General features: G+C 38.7%; 2 protein-coding genes across 11 annotated transcripts in view; both read left to right on the top strand.

Moving 5' to 3' along the window:
- The first annotated feature begins 1,537 nt into the window (after window positions 1-1,537).
- On the top strand, window positions 1,538-5,937 carry TEX12 (testis expressed 12). Of its 7 annotated transcripts, none has more exons than XM_014559566.2 (5): window positions 1,538-1,713; window positions 3,359-3,434; window positions 4,203-4,314; window positions 4,408-4,459; window positions 5,233-5,937. In XM_014559566.2, the coding sequence occupies exons 2-5, from the start codon at window positions 3,375-3,377 to the stop codon at window positions 5,375-5,377; spliced, it is 369 nt and encodes a 122-aa protein (XP_014415052.1). In that variant the 5' UTR covers window positions 1,538-1,713; window positions 3,359-3,374; the 3' UTR covers window positions 5,378-5,937. The 7 variants fall into 7 exon arrangements, with proteins under 7 accessions (XP_014415052.1, XP_006173695.2, XP_032328663.1 ...); XM_006173633.3 differs by having other exon boundaries at window positions 1,538-1,785; XM_032472772.1 differs by having other exon boundaries at window positions 1,538-1,797.
- A 2,010-nt stretch (window positions 5,938-7,947) lies between these two features.
- The window catches only part of BCO2 (beta-carotene oxygenase 2), a 35,670-nt gene continuing 24,886 nt past the window's right edge, over window positions 7,948-18,731 (top strand). Inside the window, exons 1-2 of one of the 4 annotated variants that reach the window (XM_032472760.1) lie at window positions 7,948-8,362; window positions 12,485-12,689. In XM_032472760.1, the coding sequence (XP_032328651.1) occupies window positions 8,275-8,362; window positions 12,485-12,689 (293 nt within the window). In that variant the 5' untranslated portion in view covers window positions 7,948-8,274. Of the gene's footprint in view, window positions 8,363-11,932; window positions 12,130-12,484; window positions 12,690-18,731 lie in introns of those variants that run through there. The other 3 variants (XM_032472759.1, XM_006173628.3, XM_032472761.1) reach the window with 3 other exon arrangements.

Below are 18,731 nucleotides of genomic sequence, written 5' to 3'. Positions count from 1 at the left end.
TTATTCTTACTCATATAGCTTACCAAATGGAGATAAGATAAAAAAAAAAAAAACAAAATGTACATGGTGTTCTCTTAATCTGATGCAAATATTTATGTATTAGGTGGAATCATTTTTCCTGAAACTATTTTAACAACTAGATAACTACCTGTTTAGATATCATACCATATGAAGGCTGGGAGAGGAATTAGATCAGTACTTCCCAGACTTTGGGGTTTAATGGACCATTAATAAGAATAACAACAATAATGATAATAATGAAGAAGAGATAAACACTGAGTGGATAGCTTTACATTTTACCAAGTTAAGGACTTTTTAAAAATCTAAAAAAATTTTTATATTTTTATTTTAAAAAATTTTTAAATTTTTTGTTTTCTTTTTTGGGGGGAAGAGGGTAATTAGGATTATTTATATTTATTTAATGGAGGTACTGGGGATTGAACCCAGGGCCTTGGGCATGCTAAGCATGCACTCTACCACTGAGCTATACCCTCCCCACTATTTTCATTTCTTGAGAAGACACTTTAACACCACAACCTATAGGAAGGACACAGCATCAGATTAAGACAATCCTTTAAAGCGAATGCATTAGCTTTAGGAAAAACTCATTATTTTTTTCCTCATTTTATCACAAATAGGGAAAATTTCAATACAGATTTCTATCAGTCATCAGAAAGTGACTGGGATCCTTTAAAGACTATCAATAACTGCACCATAATCTAGTCTACTTTTACTGGATGACTTACATCTCACAATAATAGCAACTCAAGTTAAAATGAGCACCTTTTTCACAAACAGACAATAAATAAACATATACACACAATACTTACAAGTCTTTATGACAGCTAACATCTAAATAAGCCAAAGGGAAAAAGACATTAATAACATGTGTTAAATATAATTTGCTAAGTTGTAAGATTGTGAATCTGGAATTTATGGGAAATGTTACTGACCTTTGTTTTATGAGGTGATGGGCTTTCAATTTTCTTCCACAACTAACTGGGCATGAGTGTACAATATCTGTCTTTGAAACTGCAGGTCAAAATTGCCATGTGAAAGCATCCAGTGAGGCTAAACTTCAAGTATGTGAGCCTCGCATGTTACGAAGTATTTTTTTGAAAGCAGTCAATGAAGTGGACTACTGAATGAAGTTACTGACACATTAAAGAAGAAATTTTCTAAAAAGACGGTGTGATTCCAAAAGCTAGTCTGGATCAAGAAAAAAAAAAAAAAAAAAGGTGAAGGAACGGAGGCTCTGGATCTCGAAGCCTCGGCAAGCCGGCCAGGAGAACTCAGGTTTAAACCCTTCCTGCAAACAAACCATCTGGGACATGATGTAACTTTCACTTGGCAAGTGGTGGTGGTGTGCTGCTATTTTGTTTTCTGAGGTTCCAAGGGGCTGGGGCACACCCCGGCCTTCCGCTGGCAGTTCTTGCTTGGTTTTTCTTGAGGAACGGGTCTCAGGTTTCCCGCTTCTTGCAGAAGCGCACTGGAAGGCAGGGAAACGCCTTGACTCACAGGTACTCCAACCGGAGAAGATGAACGGGAGGCGCTTCTCAGGGCTGGCGCGACAGGCGGCGGAGGGGCGGCTCGGGGGGCGGGGCGGACACGTCACGTGACACGCGCATTGCCTGCCGGGAAGGCCGCCACCGCCCCTGCGCCTGCGCACTGGAGAGCAGCCGGCCTCTTCATTCCTGCGCGTTTGCTGACGAGGTCCCGAGGCCTAGCAGTCGAGCGGGCGTGGGGTGGGGATGCTGGGATGAGCGCCCGGGAGAGCGTGACTGGGTGTGAAGCAAGGCAATGAGAAAGGGTGGACGCTTCCTTGTAGGGTCTCTAGTGGGGCTGAAACCCTCGTGGGGAGAAAGGCGGGGAGCGGGGCGGAAAGTGAGGACCAAGGTGGGTGGGGCGGCCTGAGGGGCGGAGGTGACGGTGAGAAGAAAGAAGGCGAGAAGCAAACAGTTGCACAAGGTCCAGGGGGAGTGCTTGGTGATGACTGTGCACCAGCGCCTCAGATTGCACAGCCGGGGTCAGTGGCTGTGACGGGTCTGTCGCAGGCAGGGGCCTGGTCTCTTGACGAGGCCTGGATTTGGCGGAGGCCCTAAGTCATGACAGAAAAATTAATCTTTTTACAGAGGCAGAATTAACTAGTTAGAAAAGTTTTGGTTTGACTTAAACGCACGTTCTATTGCTTTGAGAGAGGCAAGAAGAGGTGTTAAAGGAAAAGGGAAGAGAAAAAGGGGAAGGGAGACGAGAACAGTTCTCATGTTGGCTTCTCTGAAACATTCTCGAACTTCCCAAGGCAAAGTGAGCGCCCCCGTGCACATGTAGTAGTTTTCTACATGTTGCTATTATAGCGCTTACACTTACGTACTAGAAAGATACTGACAGGATAGTAGGAGCCTTATAAGGAATTTACTAAACAGACATCTCTGTTATTTGTTGTTGCTGTCTTTCTGTCATATATACGTATACCTATACATGTAATATATACGAATATTACATGTGACTAATCAAACATTTGTTGCAGTTGTCCAGGTCAGCATAGTTTATCAAAAAACAAGCAAAGTTAATGGATAACTTGAGTGTACCGAGCGATCTTCATCCACTAAGATGTAGAGATCATACCATTCTATGTTTTAACAGTTTTTCTTTAAGTTTAAACTTAGTTTTCCAGACTCCCTGGGAAATTATCTTTACAATTTAGGAGAAAGTAATTTAAAAGTGAAAGTAAAAATTGATGCTATATGAAGAAGTTAAGATAGGACAGTGGGGAAAAAAATCTCAGAAGCAATCTTGTTCTAGTCTGGCCCAGTGATTTATGTTTGAATTTGGTCAGCTATCTGTATCCGTTTTCACATTTGTGAAAAATGAGATTGAATTAGATGACTATAAGATTTATTTTAATACTAAGATACTGTGATGGCAGAAAAATCTTAAATGAATCCTGAAACAAGGAAGAAGTGCCAAAGAGACTAGTTTGGCTGACGGAATATAACAAGAGAGCAGAAGAAAATCATGGGAATGATAGGTTGGCCCCAGGTGATGTAGGACTTTGGATTCCACACCAAAGAATTTGAACTTATCCTGGAGCAATGAATGACCAAGGGAGGGCTTTTTGACTTAAGGGAATGCAGTAATCAGAGTTTTGAGAGATTACCCACCAGCAGTTGGTAGGATGAAACATAGAAGGGAGAATTTGAGTGGGTTAGGTAAATAGACAAAAAAAATTTGAGTGGGTTAGACAAATAATGAAAGCCTAAACTAACAGTGGTAGTAGGAGTGGAAAGAAAGGGAAGGATTCAGGGGAGCTGTAGCATGAAGTTTGTACCTAAATTTGGCATTGCTCTAAACGTTCCAGCTCTTGCCTCCAGAATATGGCAAGTCACCTTGTAAAACCTGATAATAGAAATTGCAAAAGACCAAGAGAGTTGGAGGTAATCTATATGCTTGTGGAGCCTTAATCTTTTATTTTATATACAGCTCAAGTTTGTTCCATTTAAGATAATTCTGTTGATAAGTGGAATTTAATGTCTTCATATTTCCAGAGCTGGGATTGACCCAGCAGGGCCTATGTTGACTTCAGCTTCTTTTTCACTAAGTACAGGCCTCCAGGAAACTATTGGGAGATTTCTTTGTGATAATTTGTGATCTAGAGACAGAAGTGGGTTCATGCCTTTATGATACATTGGACTTTAAATAATTATTCTGATAGATAAGTAAGATACCTAGCTATTGTACTTGCAGATATTTTTAAAGAAGAGCACTATATCCTACTCTTCTTTACTACTACCCCACCAATTGATTTGATTACATTTGGGACATTATTTGTTCCCTTGAAGATTATGTTATCTTGGAAAAATTTGCAAGCATCTGGCTGTTATCCAAATTAAAGTTTTGTTGTTTTACTGTGGAAACACCTGCTGGTTCAAGATACAGGAAATGTTTCATCAGGGGATTAATACCATTTTTAAAGTCTAGTGCAAACCCACAATAAAATTATTATGTTGAACAGTGCTTGTTGGGTCTAAAAGTTTCCTTGATAGTAAAATTACAAATGACTAGTTAGGACAATAGAGCATATAATTTCTAGCATGTTTACTTTTTTTTGAAAGGTATTTTATTTGCTTTTTTTTTTTGATGAAATGATACACCTTAAGGATCTTATTAACTGTTTACTTATTTTCTTTGCTTTCTCCTATTAGCCTCAAATGCCAGATAGTCCACAACTGTCCTCTCTTGGGAAATCAGATTCCTCTTCCTCTGAAAGCTCTGGACTGTTTTATAAAGATGAAGCCCTGGAGAAAGACTTAAACGGTGGTGTATAAAGTGCTTATATTTATATACATTGATTTTATAATATGGAAAATATATTGTAGTTCTTAACTTAGTGATTTTTTTTTTGAACAGATATGGGCAAAGAAATTAATCTCATGTTGTCTGCATATGCAAAGATCTTAAGGCAAGTACTTATAGTATATTCTCTTGAGTCTTTAACTTAGACATAGAAGTTTTCTTTTGGAAACGCCATAATGGGAATTTTAGTTCAGTGGCTGCAAAACCTGTCCAGTAATTTTGGAAATTTTTTATTCTACCTCAGTTTCTTATAATAGATTAGTTGGTTATTTTCAAAGATTAACTTTTATATTAAATATCCTTTGGTTTGATTCTCCCAGAGCTGATATCAGGCTGGATACACTTTGGTCTCTAATTAGATGATATAACACTTAAAATTTTATGAAAAAACTTCTTTCAGAAAAATATCATTGAGGGGAGGGTATAAAAATATCATTTGGTGAAGGTTATGATAATAGAGGGATATTAAAGATAAAATAGATATTTATGTTTATGAAATGTTTAAGTATTTTCAATATATATTTGAAGGCTGAATTTAAATATTCTGTTGGCCTGAGATGATTTGTAAGATAATTTTTTAAACTACTGGACAGTCACTATAGTTGAATAATGGTTTCTGTGGCAATTAAAATAATGTACATAGTTTAAATTAGAGTTATATATATAAGATATGTATTCTGCTGTATCAAGAGCAGTAGTCAAAAATATTTGTGGGACTGACTGAATTTTTACTGAGGAGTGTAAATTAATGGAGCTTTCTGATATACAAAGCCATTTAAAATGAAATAGCTGACAAATATAGCATAATAAAGAACATCACTATGATAGTGAGTTTAGATGTTATAACTAGTTTATTGTAAAACTTTTCTTTCCCACTAGTGAGAGAGCAGCGGTAGATGCATCTTACATTGATGAGATAGATGGACTCTTCAAAGAAGCCAATACTATTGAAAACTTCCTAATACAGAAGAGAGAGCTCCTGAGACAGAGGCTTACAGTGATTGCAAACACACTGCACAGATAAAATTGTGTACTTAAAATTAGCTGAGAATTTAAACCCATTGTTGTAATGAAGAATGACATTTGTGCTCTGAATGCTTCCTAGTTGTTAAGAAAAATGTGTAGCTTAAATATAGAAGGGGAAACTCCTTAAATTTCTTCTCTAGAATTAAAAGAGGCTTTAAGCTGGACATAAATATGAAGTATGTAGTTTTTCTTTTGAGGGTCAACTATTTGGCATATTTTATAAAAGTCTAAATTATTTAAATTATGTATGAATTCCTTTTTTTCAATCCTCCCAACCTTTCTTAACTTTCTAGAAGACTCAGTGAGTTAATTCGATAATATTTAATAATATTGTGCTTTTTATTTTAGAATATTTTCTTCAAATAGCAGATGGATAGCTTTCAAGATAGTTTTAAGATGCTTTTCATGGTTGGTATTGAAAAAAAATTAAAGCCCAAAAGTAATTTTTCCAGCGTCTCAATATGTAATTAAACTGTGCCATTGCTATTCAATATTACCATTTGATTATTTTCACTATTATTATTACACATCGCTAATAAAAATTTGGTTTAAAATTAATTGTCTTGTGATAAAAGTGGTAAAGTTAAAACCAGAAATTACTAACCAGAACTTTATGAGTTGATTTTTTTACACATCAACCATATCAATGGTGCAGTTAATGAAGTTTACTTTGAAGCCTTAGCAGCTGTGCAGGGTGGGGTAAAGGTTAGTGATGCAAAAGTAGAGACTGGCTAAACAACAAGGCAATCTTGGTGAGTCATTTCAATCCTGTTATAATTCCGAAGTTGAATTTGGACTAGAAGATCTAATGTTTATCCAGAAAAAAGTCCTCCCTTTGACAGAAGCTACTGCTGTGATTTTACTGAAAACCTTCAATATGATTTATAGTTATATGTGATAACTATTCATCAGATTTTTAAAAAAATCACAGCACTCATTGTTCAGTCATGTAGATAATTTAATCTGTTATATGTATATTTTGCTGATACAAGCAGTCACAAACTTGGACGTATTTATAGACAGTACCATAGGGAATTTGGTATTCTTCAGGTGGACCGCATGTTTGTCATGCTGCCTTCCTAATGTTAAAATCTCATTCCATCAAATTACTATTTTAAGGCATATATACCGCATAAAAGAACTACTCGTACAAGAAAAGACTGAAAACAGTAAAGTAAATATTTACTAAAAATGTTGTTATTAAGTGGGAAAAATGATTAGGTTTGTAGAGAAATATGTTGATGGTACAGGATAGGCTGAAGGTCAGTAAAGTAACTATTAGAAATGGGATTTTAAATACTGAATGCAACAGGATGACTATATTTGAGTAGATACGATTTATTAGCTGGATTTTGAGTTATTCTGTTACCTTACAGAGTTCTTTACGGTTTAAATATGAAGCTGACTCTGCTAGCTTATCATCATTAAGAAATATTCTCGACTTATTTTTTTTCTAAGCGTTTATTATTAATGTGAAAGATAAGGCTAATCGTTTCAGAGTGGATTTCATATTTGTTATGTCTCGATAGTGTCACTATTGTTCAATATCTGGTTCTTCTCTGTGTAGTTCAGAGAATTGATCATTTCATTTAATGTGTGTAAGACTAGGGAACTGATTTTTAGTCACAATGTACTTACTGGTTAAAACAGCTACCTCCTGGGGAAAAAGTTTCTGAAAGCCTAATTAAGGCTTTTTTTCCCCAATCAAATTTGATGTCTTTGGTACCATTCACATAAATAAGAATAATTATCTCACAACTGGATGTATATTATTGCAGGAATATATTTGTCCTTTAATTTATACTTCTCACTCATTTCAGTAAAATTTCACAAGTTTATGAATTATTTTTCACTAGTTACAAATTGTATTTCATGATCTGCTAGGCACTGTGGGGGATACGGAATAGTTTAAGATACTTGGTTCTCCCTTCTGACAATTTTAACCACTCCTTTCTTGAAATACAGTTATACATCTTTGCTAGGAAGCCATGTAAGTGTTAAAAGTATTTCCGTGACAGTGCTATTAACTCCTTCTAGTGGGAGTTACTAGAAGGCTTTGGCAAGGGGGTCAGAGAGGTAGGTTTTGAAATGAGTTTTTGGAAAGCAAAGAGGAAGGATATTTCAGGAGGGAAAAGTTTGTTCAAAGGCACAGAAGAACAAAAACATGTGGTAAGTCACTTTACTGAGCTGACAATTCACAGAGGGGAACAGTGTATCATCTAAACGGCTTAGAGAACAGCACAGAATCTAGTTTCAATTTGTAGCCCAGTAGTGTTGCTCAGAAATGTTTGTTAAATTAATAAAACTATATATAAGTTTTTTAAGGACATACCTTCACGGGGCTTTATTCATACTAGATTGTTAGAAATGTTTAGCAAATTAAATGAATAGAAAAGAAAAGGAAAGATGAAATGTTAGAAAGGCAGTGAGACAAAGATTGAAAGGTAGGTTGTGGCCAGATTAAAGAGTCCTTTGTTGACAGATTTTGGACTTTATTCTGTGAGTAAAGAGATCTGACTCCTTCAGAGGAGAGGAGTGGCATAATGAAATTGATCCCATGCGTCAGCTGACTTAATTGTAGTGTGAAGACAGATTTCAAAGAGCAAAGTTTCGGGAGGGAGACCACTATTGGTGGTCCAATGTCAGTATTTCAAACAGCAACCTAACTATAGATGGGTTGCTGGGATACCAGTCCGGGAAGTGAGACTAAGAGACTGCAGGCATTTTTGAAACCCCGCCCTTTTTAACATCCCTGCCCCCTCCACCCGTCTCCTTTCCCTTCTGTTTTGCCAGTGAGCCAAGGACAGCCCAGGAAGTGAGTGTTTCACCTCACTGCCAGTCAGTGTGAGGATCTGGGAATCACGGAATCTGCTGCTACTAAACTCAAAAACAAAAATGTTTTTTCAAAACTTTTTACGTTTTTTCAGCAATCTTTCTGCCATTGCAGGCGATTTCCTTTCTGTGATAGTACACCGGATCCCAGGTAGGGGATTTGCCCCTTCCTCCTCTTTTTCCTTTTCCTACTAACCTGAACTTAGAACTGCGTGCCTCTTTCCTGAAGAATACTAGGAGCTTCTGAAATTTCCATTCTCTGTGGAGCACATCCAGGCAGCAACACTGCAGAGCTGGGAGTTAAAGAAAATTGAGTCAGGATTTGTTTTCTTGTCAGGAAAACAGCCTTTCCATTTGTGTATTTTATGCAACATACAGGGACTGGATTTGGGGTTTAAGAATTCTTTTGGATCTGCCATAGGAAGAATATTCACTATTTAGAACTTTCTCAATTGAAAATCACTGCTACATGTTCTAATGTAAATGTTTGCTGCCTCTGTTTGCATTCTGGGTGACTGCCTTAAAACCTCTGTTTATTGTTTTGGAGCTTTCTATCACAGCAACTGTTACGTGATTTTATTTCTTGAAATTGGCTGATACAGAGCAATTAGAAATGCTGATGTCCGCTAAAGCCCTTGAAATTATTTAATTCAATAATGTAATGCTTGCGGATGCAGGGCAATGTGTTAAATACTGGGGTGGGGACAAAAACAAGACCATGTACTGAAGGAGTATCGGTAGTAAAGGTTACAAAGTATATTCATCTTTATCACACTAGACAGAATAAGTAAATGCCTAAAGGCTACTAAAACATGCTGTGTGATTTCAGACAGAATCAGTTCTTGCTATGCGAAATGGGAATGTGGTGTTTATAAAGCAGGTGACATGGGCACTGCATCTTGAAGGATGCATCACCTCAAGGAGGTAAGAAATATCCTAGGTAAGCAAAAGGGTACAGTTATGAGGAGAAGAGGATGAGGAGTGATCCAGTTTGGCTGGAGGGGAAGGTATTAGTGAGACAGACCTGGACAGGCGGGTTGGTGTGAGACTGTACGTACCTCCAGTGCTTGGTCAAGTAGTTTAGATTTTACTTGGTAGATAGCGAGGACTCATTTGTAAAGGTTTTGTGGAGGAATGCATGATACAGTCAGATGGGAAGATTAATTTAGTAGCATTGCTTCCTAACTGTTTTCACATTATAGCTCACATAGAAAATAATAATATTTTTGCTTCACACTGGAGTAAATTGGATGGAATCTGGAGCCCCATGAGCTACTTAGGGCTGGAGGTGATTGACTTGGGGCCTCGGGCCATCCCCAAAGCTAAGGGAATCAACAGGCCCGTCAGTTAGCAAGCTCTAGCATAGATGATGGCTAGCCTCTCTAGTTTCAACTAAGAGGCTGTGATACTAGCCATCTAAGAGGTTGTAAGGGCCTAAATTAGGACAGAAGAAAGGAAGTTACTGCTAGGTAAGAGAAGATGAAGCATCAGTGCTGATGAGGACAGGTTCATGCTGGAAGGAAAACTGAGGGGACTACCCAGGAGGGGCGGACTGGGAAAATCTTTACAAGGGATTTACCCTAGGCACCGCTGCAAACTTCTGCACCCTGGTAATTTATACTGGCTACCCCGTATCATCCCCTTAGCATCCTCTTCCGGGCCTCGTGTGAGGACAGTCAGCAGGGTTTAACCACTTAGTGAACATTAGGAGGACAGTGAAGAAGGTAAATTCAAGGCACAGAGCGATTTTGAAGCTAGGTTGTTTAGCAGGTGAGAAAATTAATTTGGAAGGGGGAAAGTGAAAAATTCTCTTGACATGTTGAGAGTCATGGTGGTATGTTGAGAAGTAATCAGTAAAATTGAGGAACTAGATGAGATTACCAGGGAGAGTGCTGAGATTAAAGAGTAAAGGTCCAAGGTCAGACTTTAGGAACATATTCATGCGGTGATAAGAAGAGGAGCCAATAAAGGGAATTAATATTTGAAAGTTATTTACTGTTGTATTTAATTATGATGGTAGGCGGAACAGGAAGTTTCATCCTCCTTTTATCCTCACTATCCCTATTTTATCATTGAAAACCCTAAGGCTCAGAGTGATTAGTAACTTGCCCAAGGTTGTCAGCTGGCATAAAGCAAACAAAGAGAGAGCAGGAAAGTTAGAAAAGTGCAGCATCTCAGAAGGCAAGAGTAGAAGGGGGTTTAAGGAGGTGCTGACTGCAGTGTCAAGTGCTGTGGAAAACATGAAGAGTACGTAACAAACTGCCGGCAGCATGCTGTGGGCTATAAAACAGACATGCAGATACTTCCACAAATACAAAATGTTTTAAATTCATAAATCTCTATTGAGACAAATGCCCAGAGTATTCAGTTTAATTCTACTTAAGTAAGAGGAGTGAAATGCCTGACTCAGGGAATTTATTTTAATCTGAGAGAATAGGATAAATATGCATCATGATAGCAGTAGTAAGATGAGTGCCTGATGGTTTCCTCTTCTGAGTTTTCAAAGCATCCTCTGTATACCTCTGATTTTGTGATTCTCAAATTTTAGTATGCCTTAGAATACCTGCTCGCCTTATCTCAGAGGTTCTGTTTTATTAGGTCTGGAGTGGGATCCATGAATCTGCACATTAGCAATAACTCCAGGTATTTCTGTTACAAGTAGCCCTTAGACCGTACTTTGAGAAACAGCGCTCAACCAAAACACTGACTACTGTATAAATGATCTACTTGTATGTCTGTTTCCTAGGCAGTGAATTTCTTTAACAGTTTTAATGCCTTTTACCCTGCAGCAGTGCATACCACTTTATTGAATGAATAAATCACTCAAAGAAAGAAGATATTACATTTTGTTGGATTGATCATTAAAAGCTCCATAAATAATAATAGCTAACATTTTGAGTATTTACTATGTTCTGAAAATTTTATATAACCTAACTCATTTGTTATTTATAACCTTAAGAGCAATCAGAATTATTGTTATCCCCTGCTTAGGAGGAAACTGTACAGAGATTTAAACCCATGTATTCTAGAGCCAGTCAGAGCCTGAGCCTACACTCATAAGTGTTAGACTGTACTGCCCCTTAAAGGAAGTAGCATTTGAGATAGACTTTGAACAATAGATAACATTTCTTCAGGGATAGATTAGTGGGATGGCATTCAGGGTGAAAATGATTTTCTTTGGGGAATTAGGAAATAGCTGAGTTTGACTGAAATGTTGCTTACAAGAAAGTAGAAAGTCTCCTGTGCTCCAAACTGAATTTTTGAAAGATTTTGAGGAAATGGAATAAGATATAATATTGTAAAATATTTTGCTAAAAGAACACAAATCTTACTTTTTTAGAGGAATAGTGTCCTAAGTGTTAGTTTGTTCATTTCCTAGTTTAAATTTTTTATTTTTTATTTTTTTTAGAGGGGAGGTAATTAAATTTACTTATTTTTAGAGGAGGTACTGAGGATTGAACCAAGGACCTTGTGTATGTTAAGCATGCACTCTACCACTCGAGCTCTACCCTCCCCCCGTTCCCTAGTTTAGACTTCTATATCTCTGTTAAAGTTTTATGAAATAAAATAAAGGGCTGTATTTTATAGTACCTAATTAATTATATATTTTACCATCCCTCTGTGTTAGGCAGTAATGCCCCATGAATGAACACTAAGTATGAAATTATAGGCACAATTTTCATCTCTTTATTATAAAATAATGATTTTTTTGTGTGTGACTTTTCAACTTCAGGTAATTTCAGACCAGGTATCACTGTATAATTTACTTTATGACACCTTTTTCCTAGAAATGCTGTGTACATTAATATGTATACCATTAAAATAGAAAAAATTAAGTTGCAGATCCTACTGAATCTGATAAAGCACTGTGAAATCTTTGGGATCACGTTCTGGTGTATCTAAAGTCCTGAGGACAAGGTAATTATGACAATATTGAATGGTGGGCATTTTTTATTATAGCAGTGAGATTGCTATTAGCATGTAGATTCAGTCTTGTGAAAAGACCAGCATTGTTTAACTCTGAGAAATGATGGTAATGGTAATTAAATCTTAGGCAGACTTGTACCTCAAGAATACAGAAAATATTGTGGTGGTTCAGAAATGGAGAACCAAAGAGTTGATGGTCTGAGAATAAGGAAGGAAAGGAGTTTGGAGACCATGTTTGGTGTTAGGTTTACATTTCCCGTACCGGTAGATAAGATTATTGTCTATAAAGAACAAGCATGTTTACAGAAGATTGGTAACATTTTTGTGCTTTTTATTTCCTCTTCAGTTTTGAAAAAGTATGTCGGAAATTCTCATCAGAAAGAAGTGGTCTTCAGTAAGCAGAAGAATCTTCCATGTATTGCACCACTTCTAACCACGGTGGAGGAGACTCCGCAGATCATCTCTGCTCGAGTCCAGGGACGTTTTCCTAAGTGGCTCAATGGCTATCTACTTCGAATTGGACCTGGGAAATTTGAGTTTGGGAAGGATAGGTAAGCCTTGATTTTGGAGAACAATTTCGATTTCTTAGCATGGGCTCGTTCTTTGGAATACGCACTAATGTCGGCTTCCTCTCTGAGGCTAAACGTTGCCATGCAATCCCTTTGATTACAGATGAGGAAACTAGTCTATAGAAAAAAAATGGATACTTAAATTCTTTTTTAAAAGTCCTGACTTTTTTTGCTTTGCAGAATATTGTAAGTTTTAAGTTGTCTGAAGGTTTATACCAAAAGAGAAGTGTCAGGAACTGTCTCCATGACTACCGAGCTCTGTTTCATCACAAGTTCCTGGAGGAAGGGGCAATGTCTTCACCTCATACCACTCCCTTACCCAGTACTCCCCAGACACAATGGCTCTTTCAGTTCCTCAAACCAGGCACGTTTATTTTTGCTCAAGGTCTTGGCATTGGCTCACTCATCTTTCTTCCCAAGTCTGATTCTTGTCAGTCAGATATCAGCTCAAATTTCACATCCTTTGAGCCTTCCATGATCTCCCAATCTAAAAATGCTATTGTTTATCATATTACCTATTTTAATTCTCAGTGCTATCAGTATTTAGCATATTTTATTTGTTTTTTATTTATTAGCTGTGTTCCCTCACTAGATGTCAGTTCTGTGAGGGCTGGGACTTTTTCTTATTCGCCCCATACCCCCAGTATCTAGGACAGTGCCCTATCCTTAAATAGCACTCAATAAATATATGTAAAGAATGAAAAAAAAACCCAGTAACTCTTTAGTATATCATTTCTCTATGTGTCTACTAGGGACATGAAGTGATGTGAAGAAACCACTATAGTCAGGAAGGAATCTACTTTGCTTTAAACATTTAAAAATATTAGAAACTTTTTCTTCATTATGAAAGTTTTTACCTGAGTAAAACTTTTTGAAATGTAGAATGGAGTGGGGAGAAAAGTGTGTACCACATCCTCTGTTAGCACTTTGGTGTATTTCCTGTTAGTCCTTCCCCTATTTCTGCAGATTTGTTTTAAATAATTACAATTATATATAAAATATTTTTAGTGAGGTATAATTGACATGTAACATTATATTAGTTTCAGACATACAACATAATGATTCAGTATTTCTATATATTGTTAAATTATCATCCATCATCATGGTTACAAAATTTTTTTCTTATGATGAAGATTGTTAAGATTTACTCTCTTAGCAACTTTCAAATATGCAATATAGTATTATTAACTATAGTTTCCATGCTATACATTATATCCCTTACTTATTTTATAACTGGAAGTTTGTACCTTTTCACCTCCTTCACCTCTTGGAACCACTAGTCTCTTGCAACCACCAATCTATTCTCTGTATCTTTGAACTTCTGCTTTTTTTTTTTTAAATATTCCACATATAATTGAGATCATATAGTATTTGTCTTTCTCTGTCTGACTTATTTCACGTCACATAATGCCTTCAAGCTCTATCCATGTCGCAAATGGCAAGATTTAGTTCCTTTTTTATGGCTGAGTAGTATTCCACTGTGCATGTATGTGGTGTATACAACACATCTTCTTTATCCATTCATGTGCATGGGCACTTGTTTCCATAGCTTGGCTCTTGTAAATAATGCTGCAATAAACATGGGGGTGCATATATCTTTTCGAGTTAGTGTTTTTAGTTTTTTTGGGTAAATATCCAGAAGTGAGTGGAGCTGCTGGATCATATGATAGTTCTATTTTTAACTTTTTGAGGACCCTCCATACAGGTTTCCATAATAGCTGTACTAATTTACATTTTCACCAGCAGTGTGCAAGGATTCTCATTTCTCCATATCTTCCCCAGCACTTGTTATTTCTTTTCTTTTTGATAATAGTTATTCTAACAGGTGTGGGTTGGTATGCCATCGTGGTTTTGATTTGCATTTCCCTGATGATTAGTGATATTGGACATCTTTTCATGTACCTGTTGACCATCTGTATGTCTTTTTGGGAAAATGTCAGTTCAGGTCTTCTGCCCATTTTTAAATCAGGTTGTTCGTTTTTTTCCTATTGAGTTATATGAGCTCTTTATATAGTTTAGATATCAACCGAATTTTTTTGCCCTAAAAATTTCACACTGTCATAAGCCTTTTTATCTGTGTTGTTATGAAATCTGAATGACCATTACTTTTAATGGCTGGATGATATTCCAAGAACCATTGCCTTTTAAAAAAAAATGTGGTGAAAATACACATAACATAAAATTTACCATCTGAAGTTTGACAACTGATTTTGAGTGTACAGTTAAGTAGCATTAAGTATATTCACATTGATGTGCTGTCATCACCAGCATCCATCCGCTTTTCATCTTGCAAAACTGGAACTCTGTACCCATTAAACAGTAACTCCCATTTTCTTCTTCCCCAATCTCCAGGCAACACCTCTTCTACTTTCTAGTAGCTGTACCATTCCTGTGGGCCTGATGGGAATCTGATCGTGGTCCTGCGATGTTTCTCCAACTGTTGTTGGAAACAGATCAAGAATTAGGAGCATGTTCAAGAGATATTTCTTAGTAACTCAGATACTTTAATTTTCTGGACCTCTTGCATCTTGTCTTCACTGAGTATTAGACTTACAAAATGATAAGACTAGAAGGAAACAAAATGCAGTGTGCTTCCACCACCCCTTCCCTCCCCAACCAACTGCTGCAAAAAGCCCTGAAGGAGTTACTTTAAATGCTCAGGGTGGTGTTTGTGGGGGCTGGGAGGGTGGGGGAGTGATTTGGAGGCAGAGAAAAAGAAAAGGAGCAAACCGGCTTATGAACCCCACCCACCAGGCCTAACAGAGAAGCTCTACTTTTCCCTATTTTACACATCTGGATTTCATAGAAGTTACAATTCGCAAAAAGATTGTAAAGCAAAAAGGAGGAGGAGAAGGAAAAGAAAAATAAAACTTCTAGTCCACCCCCCAGAGAGTACCAGCCTCTTGCAGAAAGCACTGTGTTTATTTCATCTGCTGCAGGAGCAGCGCTAGAAAATTGTAAAACCAAGTAGCAGAGCTGCTCAGGGCCTGGGCTTGCACCACAGGCCTCTTTTAAGATAAACATCAGTGGGGGAAGGGGAGCGGGTAGGGTGGCTGGTCCTCATAAGTGTCTACTTGGGTCTTTCAAGTCACTTCTTTCCAGAGCCAGCAGTAGGCATTTATAGCAAGAACAAGGTATTTCCCACCCCTTGGGTGAGAAGTACAGGCATTTTTAGGTCAAAGAGGAGACAAACGGAGGCTTAGTTTAGTGGTTGCTCCCAACTTAGATTTAAAGGGCAGAGACCCGAAGTCAGTGTGACCCTTAACCTGTGGACAAGAATAGCCCCACTCAGTTGTGCATCTCTGATCTTTTGTTAGATGCCACTTAATAGAACGTGCAGATGTAGTAATGACATGACAAAGGCCTTTCTTCAATTGAAATTTTTTTGTCAATGACTTCATTGGAGGCGTGCTTATCAGTTTTGAAAATCAGATGAATCTGGGCAGAGTACTAACTATCCTGAGCATTTGAACATCAGCCACTCTCCTGGAATGACTTCAGGGTCCATGATGAAGACAGTCCAGCCTCCCAGTTCCATGACTATCCCCACTGCAATGATTGTCCCCTCTGTGCTTCAGTAAGACCACATACTGAGGCCACATCCTGGAATGTATTCCACAGAACTGCCCTTCCCCTGGGATCTTGAACTCAGACTGTGTGCTCAAAGCCCCACTTTCCACACTCCTCCATTCCCATTAAACTTATTTTCAGTCGCATTGAGTTCTCCTTACTCTTCTCCATTTCCTCAGTTTATCAGCTTTCCTTTATCAGCTTTCTTTGATTTCTTCTCCCTAGTGCCAAGTCCGTGGTCAGTCCCTTCAAACACACTCTCACCACCACCCTCACTTCCTCGGCCCTGCTGATCGCTGCGTCTCCAACCATTTCCAGTCCTCCGTTAACCTATTTCTGGTTCCCTCCATTCATGGTCCAAGCCTGCTGGGCACTTCTAGAGGAAATCATATAACCTTGCTGATTGATTCAATTACAAAGTTATGATTTCCAGTCCTAGCTGAGTCCTTGGTGCTGCCAGGAAATCTTTAGCAGTCACTGTTCTTTCCAGCTTCCCACAGGGTCCTTTTTCCTGAAACCTCCTTCACCCTCCCTGTCCCTTTCACTCTCAACAGATGAACCAGGTGTAACGAATAGGAGGGTGATTGTACTTGAGCTCCTTCAACTGCCCTCTTCCCCACCTCCGCATTTCCCCACAGAGGTACCTGTTCCTTCCTCGTCCTGGTCAGTGGAGGAGGTGGCCCTCTTCCCCTCCTCTGAAACCTTGCTGCATCATTCACACCCCTCCCCTTGTGTCTGTTTCTCCTTCACCAACCCCTCAACTCAGCCTGCAAATGACCTCTCATCCTAAAGAGCCCTGATTCCTTCCCACCTTCCTCTCCAGCTAAGACCCTTTCTCTTCCCCTCAGTGCTTCTGTCTTCCTACTTCCTGGGGTCTTCTCAGTTCACTGCCATCTGACTTTTCACCCCACTGTGCTACAGTGTCAGCTCTCAAAAAGATCACCAAAGCCTGTTAAATGTTAGATGAAATGGGCTTTCCAGTCTTCAGCCTGACTTTTCTACAGCATTTGACCTTCTTGACCACCCGTCTTAACATTCTCTGGTTCCTGGATTCCCACATAACACTTTCTACTGATTCTTCTCTGTCCCTCTGATTGCATGTTCTGAAATCACTTTTTGTTGTTGTTGCTCACCTCACTTCACCTGTCGCTTTAATGTTGATGTATCCCAGCCTCTGCCCTGAGTATTCCTTCCTTTTCTCTCATTGTATGCTCTCTTTGATATGGTAGAAATGATGCATTCTTCATTGTAAGATGAAGTTGGTTCAGATCCCATTTTCATCACTTACCAGTGCTATGATCTTGAGCAAGGTTTCTTGTATGAAAAATGAGGCTAATAATACCCATTTTAATGAACGGGTATGAGGATTAAAGGAGGTGATGCATATAAAGTGCTTCATTCAGTGGCTGCCAAGGACTGGCACTCTGCATTTTCATTCTCTTCTTTCCCTTCAGTGCCCTCTCTCCCCACTCCCTGTCCTGTCAAATAACTTCTTACAGTTCACCTGCCTTTTGGGGATGTTGTGGGTCCCAGGATTTGGAGTCAGCACTGAGTTGGAATCCTTGTTCTGCCACTTACCAGCCCTGTGACCCTGGGCATGTTGTTGCTCTGAACCTTGGTTTCCACATCTGTAATATGGGAATAGTAGTTCCCCATCTCTAATCAATGTCATGGGAGGAAATAATATATTTACATATTTGAGCCTTGAACAACAGGAGGGTTAGGGGTGCCAACCCTCTGCATAGTGAAAAAACTGTGTCTAACTTACGGTCGGCCCCCTGTGCCACGTGCCTCCAGCTGTGGTTCTGCATCAGTGGATTCAAGCAGCTGCGGATCGTGTGGTGCTGTAGCACTTGCTACTGAAAAAAAATCTGGTGTAAGTGGACCCTTGCAGTTCAAGCACATGTTATTCAAGGGTCAACTATGTACACACACACACACACACATTATACATATATAAAAGATGTGGTGAAGTGCCTCGCACGGTACCTGGCATGCTGTGAATGCTCAGTAGGTGGTGTTACTCTCTCATTTGCACCTGTGGCTGTGCCCATCACACACAGATACTCTCAAGCATCCACCCCCGACCCCATACCCATCTCCTGTGCTCTAGATCTGATTCTTGCCGCTGGCTGCAGAACATCTCTACCCCAATGTTTTGCAGTTGGCTCAGGCTCTTGTTCAAAACTGAACTATTTGCTTTGCCTAGGACTTGCTCTTCACGTGTTCTCCATCTTAGTTAAAGCATCACCATCCATTCAGGTGTGACTTTCTGGATTCTCTCTTTTTGTCACTCCTGTCAGTGACCTCTGACTCATTCCTGCAGTTTGTCCTTTTCTAACTGTGCTGCTTCAATGTAGACTCTCATCTTCTCTCACTTGAATTACTGACTGGCCTTTTTTTGGTTTCTCTCCATCTGGATGCTTCTCTTTCTGTCCCATGTTCTACTCTGTG

Source organism: Camelus ferus, chromosome 33 (assembly GCF_009834535.1).
Source record: "Camelus ferus isolate YT-003-E chromosome 33, BCGSAC_Cfer_1.0, whole genome shotgun sequence".
In the NCBI taxonomy this organism is placed as follows: domain Eukaryota; kingdom Metazoa; phylum Chordata; class Mammalia; order Artiodactyla; family Camelidae; genus Camelus; species Camelus ferus.
Note: the sequence above shows the minus strand (reverse complement) of the source record. Positions and strands in the feature narration are given on the sequence as shown.

Coding starts and splice junctions, on each gene's coding strand:
- TEX12 (XM_032472772.1), top strand. CDS start 1,760: ATGAGCGCCCGGGAGAGCGTGACTGGGTGTGAAGCAAG. Junction 3,435..4,202: donor AAAGACCAAGAGAGTTGGAG/GTAATCTATATG, acceptor TTCTCCTATTAG/CCTCAAATGCCAGATAGTCC. Junction 4,315..4,407: donor CCTGGAGAAAGACTTAAACG/GTGGTGTATAAA, acceptor TTTTTTGAACAG/ATATGGGCAAAGAAATTAAT.